Raw genomic sequence first — 12677 nt, 5'->3', positions numbered from 1 at the left:
ACTCTACAGACGTCACACAACTCTACACACGGCACACAACTCTACAGACGTCACACTACTCTACACACGCCACACAACTCTACAGACGTCACACTACTTTACACACGCCACACAACACTACAGACGACACACAACTCTACAGACACCACACAACTCTACACCCGCCACACAACTCTACAGACACCACACAACTCTACAGACACCACACAACTCTAAACACTCCACACTACCCTACACAACTCTACAGACGTCACACTACTCTACACATGCCACACAACTCTACAGACGTCACACTACTTTACACACGCCACACAACTCTACAGACATCACACAACTCTACAGACGTCACACTACTCTACACACGCCACACAACTCGTACACACGTCACACTACTCTACACCACATTACTCTACACTACTCTACACCACACAACTCTACAGACACCATAGAGCTCTATTAGGAATAGAATTTATTTAAAAACAAGGGTGTGACATGGGGCCACGTCTCTCTTTTGTGGCCCTAACATTGTGATGTTTGTTATATTATCCGGCCATGGCTATTCGTCTCGACTGTCATGTAATTCTTGTCTCCTCCAGTCCTATAGAAGTTCCGATCTTCTTGCTTGTGTCCCGGGGGACCCCCATGTATTGGAAGGGAAGTATCCGGGACTTCCAGTAGAACACACCCACCGCCCCTCACTTCCTGTTCCCGGACAGCGGCTCTCCTCCCCGGAGGAGGAGGGATCTCTATGCTCTCACAGAGCTCTGTGAATAGGGCAGGCACCGATCGGCCGGTGTCGGTAGCCCGGCTCCCCGGGTAGGCACTATGCCCATGGTCTCCGCTCTGCTCCTGGCAGTGTTGCTGCTGGTGGTGGTCGCCGTTCTCCTGGGAAGGTGAGTGCCGGGGGAGAGAGCGGCCTCGGAGCCAGCCTGGGGCTGTGTGCAAGGTGGAGCTGTCAGACGTGGCGCTGAGCTGTCACTGGAGACCGCCTGGTATCAGGACACCGAGCACCGGCATGTATGGGCCGAGTGTTACCGGGGTCCTGATATACTGCGAGGGAGACAGGCAGCGCGCAGTTACCGGAGTACCTGTCCTGTGCTTCCCCAGTGCAGATCTCATGTACCCCCCTCTCTCCCCAGTGCAGATCTCATGTACCCCAATCTCTCCCCAGTGCAGATCTCATGTACCCCCCTCTCTCCCCAGTGCAGATCTCATGTACCCCCCCTCTCTCCCCAGTGCAGATCTCATGTACCCCCCCTCTCTCCCCAGTGCAGATCTCATGTACCCCCCCTCTCTCCCCAGTGCAGATCTCATGTACCCCCCCTCTCTCCCCAGTGCAGATCTCATGTACCCCCCTCTCTCCCCAGTGCAGATCTCATGTACCCCCCTCTCTCCCCAGTGCAGATCTCATGTACCCCCCCTCTCTCCCCAGTGCAGATCTCATGTACCCCCCTCTCTCCCCAGTGCAGATCTCATGTACCCCCCCTCTCTCCCCAGTGCAGATCTCATGTACCCCCCCTCTCTCCCCAGTGCAGATCTCATGTACCCCCCCTCTCTCCCCAGTGCAGATCTCATGTACCCCCCCTCTCTCCCCAGTGCAGATCTCATGTACCCCCCCTCTCTCCCCAGTGCAGATCTCATGTACCCCCCCTCTCTCCCCAGTGCAGATCTCATGTACCCCCCCTCTCTCCCCAGTGCAGATCTCATGTACCCCCCCCCTCTCTCCCCAGTGCAGATCTCATGTACCCCCCCCTCTCTCCCCAGTGCAGATCTCATGTACCCCCCCTCACTCCCCAGTGCAGATCTCATGTACCCCCCCCTCACTCCCCAGTGCAGATCTCATGTACCCCCCCTCTCTCCCCAGTGCAGATCTCATGTACCCCCCCCTCTCTCCCCAGTGCAGATCTCATGTACCCCCCCCTCTCTCCCCAGTGCAGATCTCATGTACCCCCCCCTCTCTCCCCAGTGCAGATCTCATGTACCCCCCCTCTCTCCCCAGTGCAGATCTCATGTACCCCGCCCTCTCTCCCCAGTGCAGATCTCATGTACCCCCCCTCTCTCCCCAGTGCAGATCTCATGTACCCCCCCCTCTCTCCCCAGTGCAGATCTCATGTACCCCCCCCTCTCTCCCCAGTGCAGATCTCATGTACCCCCCCCTCTCTCCCCAGTGCAGATCTCATGTACCCCCCCCTCTCTCCCCAGTGCAGATCTCATGTACCCCCCCTCTCTCCCCAGTGCAGATCTCATGTACCCCCCTCTCTCCCCAGTGCAGATCTCATGTACCCCCCTCTCTCCCCAGTGCAGATCTCATGTACCCCCCTCTCTCCCCAGTGCAGATCTCATGTACCCCCCTCTCTCCCCAGTGCAGATCTCATGTACCCCCCCCTCTCTCCCCAGTGCAGATCTCATGTACCCCCCTCTCTCCCCAGTGCAGATCTCATGTACCCCCCCTCTCTCCCCAGTGCAGATCTCATGTACCCCCCCTCTCTCCCCAGTGCAGATCTCATGTACCCCCCTCCTCTCTCCCCAGTGCAGATCTCATGTACCCCCCTCCTCTCTCCCCAGTGCAGATCTCATGTACCCCCCTCCTCTCTCCCCAGTGCAGATCTCATGTACCCTCTCCCCAGTGCAGATCTCATGTACCCCCCTATCTCCCCAGTGCAGATCTCATGTACCCCCCTCTCTCCCCAGTGCAGATCTCATGTACCCCCCCTCTCCCCAGTGCAGATCTCATGTACCCCCCCTCTCCCCAGTTCAGATCTCATGTACCCCCCTCTCTCCCCAGTGCAGATCTCATGTACCCCCCTCTCTCCCCAGTGCAGATCTCATGTACCCCCTCTCTCCCCAGTGCAGATCTCATGTACCCCCCCTCTCCCCAGTGCAGATCTCGTGTACCCCCCCCTCTCTCCCCAGTGCAGATCTCATGTACCCCCCCCCTCTCTCCCCAGTGCAGATCTCATGTACCCCCCTCCTCTCTCCCCAGTGCAGATCTCATGTACCCCCCTCCTCTCTCCCCAGTGCAGATCTCATGTACCCCCCTCCTCTCTCCCCAGTGCAGATCTCATGTACCCTCTCCCCAGTGCAGATCTCATGTACCCTCTCCCCAGTGCAGATCTCATGTACCCTCTCCCCAGTGCAGATCTCATGTACCCCCCCAGTGCAGATCTCATGTACCCCCCCCTCTCTCCCCAGTGCAGATCTCATGTACCCCCCCCCTCTCTCCCCAGTGCAGATCTCATGTACCCCCCTCTCTCCCCAGTGCAGATCTCATGTACCCCCCTCTCTCCCCAGTGCAGATCTCATGTACCCCCCCCCTCTCTCCCCAGTGCGGATCTCATGTACCCCCCCTCTCTCCCCAGTGCAGATCTCATGTACCCCCCCTCTCTCCCCAGTGCAGATCTCATGTACCCCCCCTCTCTCCCCAGTGCAGATCTCATGTACCCCCCCCTCTCTCCCCAGTGCAGATCTCATGTACCCCCCCCTCTCTCCCCAGTGCAGATCTCATGTACCCCCCCCTCTCTCCCCAGTGCAGATCTCATGTACCCCCCCCTCTCTCCCCAGTGCAGATCTCATGTACCCCCCCCTCTCTCCCCAGTGCAGATCTCATGTACCCCCCCCCTTTTCCCCAGTGCAGATCTCATGTACCCCCCTCTCCCCAGTGCAGATCTCATGTACCCCCCCCTCTCTCCCCAGTGCAGATCTCATGTACCCCCCCTCTCTCCCCAGTGCAGATCTCATGTACCCCCCCTCTCTCCCCAGTGCAGATCTCATGTACCCCCCCTCTCCCCAGTGCAGATCTCATGTACCCCCCCTCTCTCCCCAGTGCAGATCTCATGTACCCCCCCCTCTCTCCCCAGTGCAGATCTCATGTACCCCCCCCCCTTTTCCCCAGTGCAGATCTCATGTACCCCCCTCTCCCCAGTGCAGATCTCATGTACCCCCCTCTCCCCAGTGCAGATCTCATGTACCCCCCCCCTCTCTCCCCAGTGCAGATCTCATGTACCCCCCCTCTCTCCCCAGTGCAGATCTCATGTACCCCCCCTCTCTCCCCAGTGCAGATCTCATGTACCCCCCCTCTCTCCCCAGTGCAGATCTCATGTACCCCCCCTCTCCCCAGTGCAGATCTCATGTACCCCCCCTCTCTCCCCAGTGCAGATCTCATGTACCCCCCTCCCCCTTTCCTCAGTGCAGATCTCATGTACCCCCCCTCTCTCCCCAGTGCAGATCTCATGTACCCCCCCCTCTCCCCAGTGCAGATCTCATGTACCCCCCCTCTCCCCAGTGCGGATCTCATGTACCCCCCCCCCCTCTCTCCCCAGTGCAGATCTCATGTACCCCCCCTCTCTCCCCAGTGCAGATCTCATGTACCCCCCCTCTCTCCCCAGTGCAGATCTCATGTACCCCCCCCTCTCTCCCCAGTGCAGATCTCATGTACCCCCCCCTCTCTCCCCAGTGCAGATCTCATGTACCCCCCCCTCTCTCCCCAGTGCAGATCTCATGTACCCCCCCCTCTCTCCCCAGTGCAGATCTCATGTACCCCCCCCCTTTTCCCCAGTGCAGATCTCATGTACCCCCCTCTCCCCAGTGCAGATCTCATGTACCCCCCCCTCTCTCCCCAGTGCAGATCTCATGTACCCCCCCTCTCTCCCCAGTGCAGATCTCATGTACCCCCCCTCTCTCCCCAGTGCAGATCTCATGTACCCCCCCTCTCCCCAGTGCAGATCTCATGTACCCCCCCTCTCTCCCCAGTGCAGATCTCATGTACCCCCCCTCTCTCCCCAGTGCAGATCTCATGTACCCCCCCCCTTTTCCCCAGTGCAGATCTCATGTACCCCCCTCTCCCCAGTGCAGATCTCATGTACCCCCCTCTCCCCAGTGCAGATCTCATGTACCCCCCTCTCCCCAGTGCAGATCTCATGTACCCCCCTCTCCCCAGTGCAGATCTCATGTACCCCCCCCCTCTCTCCCCAGTGCAGATCTCATGTACCCCCCCCCTCTCTCCCCAGTGCAGATCTCATGTACCCCCCCTCTCTCCCCAGTGCAGATCTCATGTACCCCCCCTCTCTCCCCAGTGCAGATCTCATGTACCCCCCCTCTCTCCCCAGTGCAGATCTCATGTACCCCCCTCCCCCTTTCCTCAGTGCAGATCTCATGTACCCCCCCTCTCTCCCCAGTGCAGATCTCATGTACCCCCCCCTCTCCCCAGTGCAGATCTCATGTACCCCCCCCTCTCCCCAGTGCAGATCTCATGTACCCCCCCCTCTCCCCAGTGCAGATCTCATGTACCCCCCTCTCTCCCCAGTGCAGATCTCATGTACCCCCCTCTCTCCCCAGTGCAGATCTCATGTACCCCCCTCTCTCCCCAGTGCAGATCTCATGTACCCCCCTCTCTCCCCAGTGCAGATCTCATGTACCCCCCTCCTCTCTCCCCAGTGCAGATCTCATGTACCCTCTCCCCAGTGCAGATCTCATGTACCCCCCCTCTCCCCGGTGCAGATCTCATGTATACTCCCCCCGGTGCAGATCTCATGTACCCCCCCTCCCCCGGTACAGATCTCATTGCGTGTCTCCCCCAGTACAGATATCATTTGTACCCCCTCCATCCCTGTACAAATCTCATGGTGTGTCTCTCCAGTACATAACCCCCCCCCATTACAGATTTAATTGTATTTCTCCTTCTAGCACAGATTTCATGTGTATTTCTAGTGTGCCTTCCTCCCAGTAGAGTGCTCATTGTGTGCACCCCCTCCTTAGTACATATCTCATGCTGCGCAGAAGCCCCCCCGTACAGATCTCATCATATGCTGGATCAGGTAGCAATTGGTTTTCTTCTGCCGGAGATCTAGGTGCGCCGTAAGACTCACCTAGGATTATTGTCTGCATTGGGCAGGTTTGGTGTAGATCTTTGTATGTTTCTTGATACTGCTGGGCGATTGATTCAGACAATGCCACAGGAGGGACACTGCCTGGCAGACTGCCAACTCTAACACAATGGTACCATCCCTACGCCACATACATATCACATGCTTAAATGTTGATGTATGTTCTGTCATAGATTTGATATAAAATATTCACACGCAGTTGATATTGATCTGTGTGTACTGCAGGTGAATGCACCACCAGCATGCCATAGTGTGTGGGGGGGTGTACTGCCTGTCGCCATAACACTGAGAAACTGGTACTCTGACCACTCTAAATACATATTCGGCCACATATATACTGGGTGGTTTCATTGTGTGCGCATCCAATCCTGTTTTTGTTCACCCGGGTGGCACAGTTGCAGCATCCATCCCCTCAAAGTCTATGGCAGGCTGAAATATGCTGTGGCTGGATGCCATACCAAGTGGTACCCACGTTTAGGGCCCTATGCGTTCATGGACATATGCCCAAAACCCAGAATATTCCATTTCTGAGCATACGTCCCTAAAGCAATAAAGCGCTAATCTCCAGTATCACAGTACAGAGTTAAGTTGCATTATTATTCGCCCTTCCATAGATTTTATGCTGCAGGCAGATGGACTGGATACTGTGCCCGTACCTCCTGGGTGCACAAAAATGTCAGGATAGGATGCATGGTGGCTAAACCCACAGTGGGCATGTGGCCTCATGGGCTTGCACTGCTGTAGAAGGTATATTTTCAGGTTGATGTTAATATGATGTAAAAGATATACAGGCAGCTGAAGTTCATATTGAGCTGTGTCCCTCCGTACAAGTCTTCTCTTGCTGGGGAGCAACTTATCTTATGCAGGAAATAATTGTATGCCTTATGCTCCTTTCACACGGCCATCATCGGCACAGTGTGTATGTATGTATAGACACTGATCAGCCAGAACTTTATGACCACTGATTGAATAAGTTAATAACTTTGATTTGTCTTGCTGTAATGGCATCTAAAAGTCAGTGGGATATATTAGATAACAAGTTGTCTCTAAAGTTGATGTGTTGAAAGCAGACAAAATAGGTCTTTTGGCTGTGGACCCGTATCCACAGCTAAAAGCACCTACAATGGGCACACAAATATAAAAACTGGACCACAGAGCAATGGAAGAAGATGGCCTGGTCTGATGAATCACGGCTTCTTTTACATCATGTGGATAGACGGGTGGGTGTGCATCACTTACCAGGAGAAGAGGTGGCACCAGGATGGAGTATGGGAAGAAGGCAAAAGCTGGTAGAAGCAGTGTGATGCTTTAGGACGACGGTCAGCAACCATTAGATTGCGGACAGGTGACTGGAAGATCGCGGTCTGGGCTTGCTGACATGCCATCCCAGAGCATCAAATGGAGTGCAATGCAGAGGGACTACTTGTAAAGTTGGAGCTGTAGTAGGAAGCAAGAGCCGCAGAAGTTGATGCCTCCTCTGTAGTGCCGGCTTCTGTCCCATGCAGAGTGATGCCAACTGTACTCCACCTCTTATCCTGAGTAGCGATCTCTAGATTGGTGCAGCAGCACGAACGAAGAGATCTTCAGGTCAGTGTGAAGCAATACACTGGGCATAATAGTATAGGGCTGCTTTCACACTGATGTACTGCAGTTTACCCACACCATGGGTGCAGTGTACCTGCAGCTTTCATGCGGGTTCACTGTGCTTAGTCATAGACTTCTGTTATATCCTGCAGGTTTGGTGCACTTTCTGAATGCTGGAGTTTTGGTGCACTTTCAGAAAGTGCACCACACCTGCAGGATATAATAAAAGTCAATGGCTAAGCTTAGCTAACCAAGGAAAGCTGCAGATGCACTGCGCTGCACCCACGGTGCAGGTAAACCGCAGCACATCAGTGTGAAAGCAGCCTTATAGGGGGGCTCAGAGCAGTAAGGGTTCATTTGCAGTTGGGGGGGGGGGGTAAAAACCCTCAGTTAATACGTGTTTTTATCACCCCCCGCCTCAACAGCCCCCCTTTTTAGCTGCAGTGGCCAGGAGGGTACACACGCCGCAGCAGGAATTATGGTTGGTGGGTGTAGCAACTGCCAAGCATGACCCATTCAAGTGAATGAGGTCACTCTGCAAGTGCCCTGCAACCTTGTGCAGTACAGCAAACAAGGGGTTAAAGCAGGCGCATTTTGTTGCTTTCTCAGCACCTGCTTTAACCCCTTGGACTCCGTAGTAGCATGCAGTCGCGAGGCGCTTGCAGAGTGGCCCCATTTACTTGAATGGGTCATGACTGGCAGGTGGTGGCACCCACCAAAGCAACAGGGGGCTTAATTCCTGCTGTGGCATGTGTACACCTTTTGCTGCTGCCTCAGGGTTTTTCCACCCCCCCAACTTTACGTGTGAAAGAGCCCTAAGGGTGCCGCTGCCAAATGCAACTAAGGGCTCATTCACAAGTGCAGCAGGCACTGCTGCTCCTCTGAAAAGTAATAAGAGTGTTTGCAGGTGATGAGGAGCCGATATGTTGCCTCCTCACCACCCGATTTAAACCCATGATTGCCGTGCAATGCCTGTGATTGCAACACGGTAGTGCGGCAATTAGAGGTTTAAATCAGGTGTGAGGAGGCGACACTGTGTCCGGTAATCTTTGACTTCTCCCATGTTGTTCAAGAAGATCACCTCTTTAAAGTTGCCTACCCCTGCTTTAGGATATGTTCTGCTGGGAAACCTTGGGTCCTGTCATTCATGTAGAAGCTACTTTGGCACGCACCACTTGCCTAAACATTTTTTGCTGACCAAGTAGAGCACTTCATATTGACACCTTTCCACACTTTTCCAGACCACAAGATGGATGCCTCCTATACATGACCCTCTCTGTAATTAAATGCATCTTTGACTTTCACTTTCTATTTCATATACAGACCTAAAGAGGAACTGAAGTCCCACTGTAATAAACCGCGTGCCGGTGTCTTGCCGAATAAGTTCCTTCGGCGGATAGGTTCCCCCCTGTACTGCGCAGGCGCAGCGCATGCGCAGTACGTACTACTGTCGGCCGCCAGAGATAGCCGAAGCTCAAACGCTTCAATCAGCTGTACACGGCGTCTGCGCTCTGGGTCCAGGTTCCTTCCCCACTATCCAAGTGGACCTAGAGGGGGAATCTAAAAGTGCCGAGCGCAGCGAGGCCGTGCCCGAAGCGTGGCGAGCGAAGCGAGCCCGCGAGGGGCCCTCTTACAGGCGCCGTGTACAGCTGATTTTCAGCTGTTCCGCTTCGGCTATTTCCGCCGGCTTCTACTGCGCATGCGCAGTAGAGGGGGGAACTAATCCGTCGAGCGGAACTTTCTCGGCAGAACACCGGCAGCCTTTTAGAAGAGACATGTACTCTCTTCTGCTGTAAAATTCCCCTAGCAACTTACTCTCCGTTTCCTCTGGCACAGTAAACCGAGCTGCACATGTGCAGCTCAGTTTATGTGTAGCTCAGTTTACAGTGCCAGGCTGGTCTTCGAGTGTCAGGATGACTGCCTCCTGCGCTTACACAGGAGTGACGTCATCCCCTGCCAGCCAATGAAGAGGCCTGAACCCTAACGATCAGAAGAAGATGCTGGCACCAGTGCAGGACTGTTGGACAGGGAAGTAAAGTGTTTCCCTGAAAATAAGACCTACCCTGAAAATAAGACCTACTGTTATTTTCCATGAGGGCTGCAATATAAGCCCTACCCTGAAAATAAGCCCTAGTTTAAAATGCTTGTAAAATCCTAGAATCCACTCTATTACAATATTATATAAGTAGTGTGCGTGTTTCTGTAATCTAATTGTGCCAAATACCTTTGATACAGCGCCGCTCAGCTGACCGCCCGCTGCTCTCCTCATCTTCTCCCAGCTGTCGGCGGGGGATCTCAGCCCCCCCCCCCCCCCTGCAGTGCCCGGACCGGGGCAGAGAGCCTTAATATAAGACCCAGGCCTATTTTCTGGGAAACATGGTATGAAGACTTTTTTGTTGCGACGCACATTGATGACACGTTTAGATCAGTGTGCCTGCATAAAAATGGAAAAGGCATGTAGAGAGTGAAAGAAATGGTAATGCTCACTCACTTATCAGATTTTGTGATATGTGGTATAGCTGTTGAATGTCCCCTGAATAGATACAGTATGTCCTATTGACAGATGTCTAGTGTGATCTAAACAGAGGAGTAGGACAAACCCCTTGGCAGCCCCGGCTGCTGATCTCCTTACAGGTAGTAGTAGGAGGGTACAAAGCTGCTATAGTGCTCAATGTGATGTCACTTTCAAGGAGTTGTGATTGGAAAGACAATCTTTCTCAAGAATAAACACAGGAGTGATGGTCCTTCCTTATAAATCACACACACACAAGTTTAACCAATTCATTGCTTTATATATCTTCAATTAAATTTTACATATTCATTCATAAAGTGACATTTCATGAATATAAATTGCATTTCTAATCATGGACCTAAACTGGCATGAATGTGTACATATGGTCAGTACACATCCACACGCCCATTAGAATACATTACTGTCCATTTTCCATCTGCAAAAAGAGGGTTTAAAAATGGAGCCAGAACACCCATGTAAGAGGGGCCATAAGCGTCTTGCTTTCGAAGTAATTGTTTGCATTTGACAAATTTGTCAATTTTTTTTTTTTTTCATTTATTTGCTACTGGTGTTTTTTTTCACTGCACCACAAGGCATGCCATGTGCCAGGTACTACACTGCCAGCACCACAACATTGAGACACTCTGACCTTTATCGCTCCACATACATAAGGCATGATTAGGCCTCATGCACACAGGGCGTTAGAAAAAACGAGCTGCAAAGCCACTACCAATGCCAGGAAAAAGTGGCTGTAAAAAAACGTGCTTTTAGTAGCTTTTTGCATTGGTATTAATAAACATTTAGCTGCGCTAGCTTTTAGCAGCGTTTCTCTCCCTCTATTCAAAATCATTGGTTCCCTATGAGTGCCCATTGGTTTGAATAGAAGTCACACCAGAAGTCTGATCACAATGATCCGACTTGCGGTGCTGCTTGTGTGCTGATGATTTTGAAGGGGAACCTTTGCCAAAATAAAAAAAAAAAAACAGGCATGGGGTCTCCTCCCAAGAGTATACAAGACCCTTCGCTTGGGGTTCCCCCTAAAATCCATACCAGACCCTCGTCCGAGCACGCAGCCCGGCAGGTCAGGAAAGGGGGGGGACGAGCGCCCCCCCCCCCCTCCTGGACCATACCAGGCCACATGCCCTCAACATGGTGGGTTGGGTGCTTTGGGGCAGGTGGGGCCCTGCGCCCCCCACCCCAAAACACCTTGTCCCCATGTTGATGAGGAAACCCTGGCTGGTGGTTGTCGGGGTCTGTGGGTGGGGGGGGTTATCAGAATCTGGAAGCCCCCTTTAAGAAGGGGGCCCCCAGATCCTGACCCCCACCCTATGTGAAGGAGTATGGGGTACATTTTACCCCTACCCATTCACCCAAAAAACAATGTAAAAAATAAACAGTACACAGGTTTTTTTCACAAAGTAATTTATTAAAGCAGCTCCGGCGATGTCTTCATCCTCCGGTTCTTCTTCTCTCTCTGCTGATGTCTTACACTGCCGGTTCTCCTCTCTCCGCTGTCTTCTTTTTTTTGGGTGAATGGGCAGGGGTACAATGTACCCCATACTCATTCACATAGGGTTGGGGGTCGGGATCTGGGGGCCCCCTTCTTAAAGGGGGCTTCCAGATTCCGACAAGCCCCCCCCTGCCCGCAGACCCCGACAACCACCAGCCAGGGTTGTCAGGAAGAGGCCCTTGTCCTCATCAACATCAACCCCTTTCCTGATCTGCCAGGCTGCGTGCTCGGATAAGGTTCTAATATGGATTTTGGGGGAAACTGAAGGGTCTGGTATGCTTTTGGGGGGGGGGGGGGAGATCCACAGCCAGTTTTTCTTTTAATTTTGGTGAGGGTTCCTCTTCAAGATCCTCAGACCACAGGTCGGATCATTATAATCCGACATCTGGTGCAACTTCTATTCAAATCAATGGGCTCTCATAGGAAACCATTGATTTTGACATGTAAAAGAAAAAAAATCGCTTGACGAGGTTTAACGTGGCTGTATCCAGCGTTAAGCAATGTTTAGTAGCTTTTAGCAGCATCAGACGTTTTTACAGCGGTAACACCGGTCCTCAGAATGGGCCACAGATTTTTTTGTACAGCTTGAAAACGCCTATGCCACGTACAGCTCCTAAAAGCCTGTGTGTGCATGAGGCCATAGAATAACATAGAGAGGCGTTTTTAAGCTGCAAAAAGTCTGAAACTGCTAAAAACAGCCGTATAAACACCCTGAGGCCTTACACATCCACACGTGAAGTGTACTTGTCAAATGTGTTTTGTCTCACATCTTGGCACTGGTAGAATTTGAAAACCTGTACAAGCAGTTCATACTGATCAGTGTTCCTCCTGTACAAGTCTACTCTTGCTGATTAGTAACAAGCTGTTTTCTGCAGGATATAGGGGTCGGATTCACAAAATTTTTCCACATGCGATAAGGGTATCATATTACTCATTTGCATAAATGATCGTATGCTGTAAATAAAGTCCAATTCCTAATAAAAAAAATAAGGATCATGCGGTATTTACTGCAAAAAAGAATAATGAGCCTGTAAGTATCGCATAAAAAGCTCTTGGGCCCCTTTCACACGGGACGGATCCGTGTTGATCCGCCCCGTGTTTATCCGCTGCTCAGCGGGGATCGCTCCGCTTTCCCCAGCTGAGCAGGCAGATGACAGGGCGGGACCCGCACACTGTGCAGGGACCGCCC

The 12677-nt window shown here is 52.7% G+C and overlaps 1 protein-coding gene across 3 annotated transcripts in view; it reads left to right on the top strand.

Annotated features, from left to right (window-relative positions):
• The first annotated feature begins 694 nt into the window (after positions 1-694).
• BLTP2 (bridge-like lipid transfer protein family member 2) overlaps positions 695-12677 on the top strand; it is a 187460-nt gene continuing 175477 nt past the window's right edge. For all 3 annotated transcript variants that reach the window (XM_073616776.1, XM_073616775.1, XM_073616774.1), the window contains exon 1: positions 695-893. In XM_073616776.1, coding sequence (XP_073472877.1) covers positions 826-893 — 68 coding nt within the window. In that variant the 5' untranslated portion in view covers positions 695-825. The remainder of the gene's footprint in view (positions 894-12677) is intronic.

The sequence above is a fragment of the Aquarana catesbeiana genome, linkage group LG02, assembly GCF_042186555.1.
Source record: "Aquarana catesbeiana isolate 2022-GZ linkage group LG02, ASM4218655v1, whole genome shotgun sequence".
Classification (NCBI taxonomy): domain Eukaryota; kingdom Metazoa; phylum Chordata; class Amphibia; order Anura; family Ranidae; genus Aquarana; species Aquarana catesbeiana.
The sequence above is the reverse complement of the archived record's forward strand: the minus strand, read 5'-3'. Positions and strand labels throughout refer to the sequence as shown.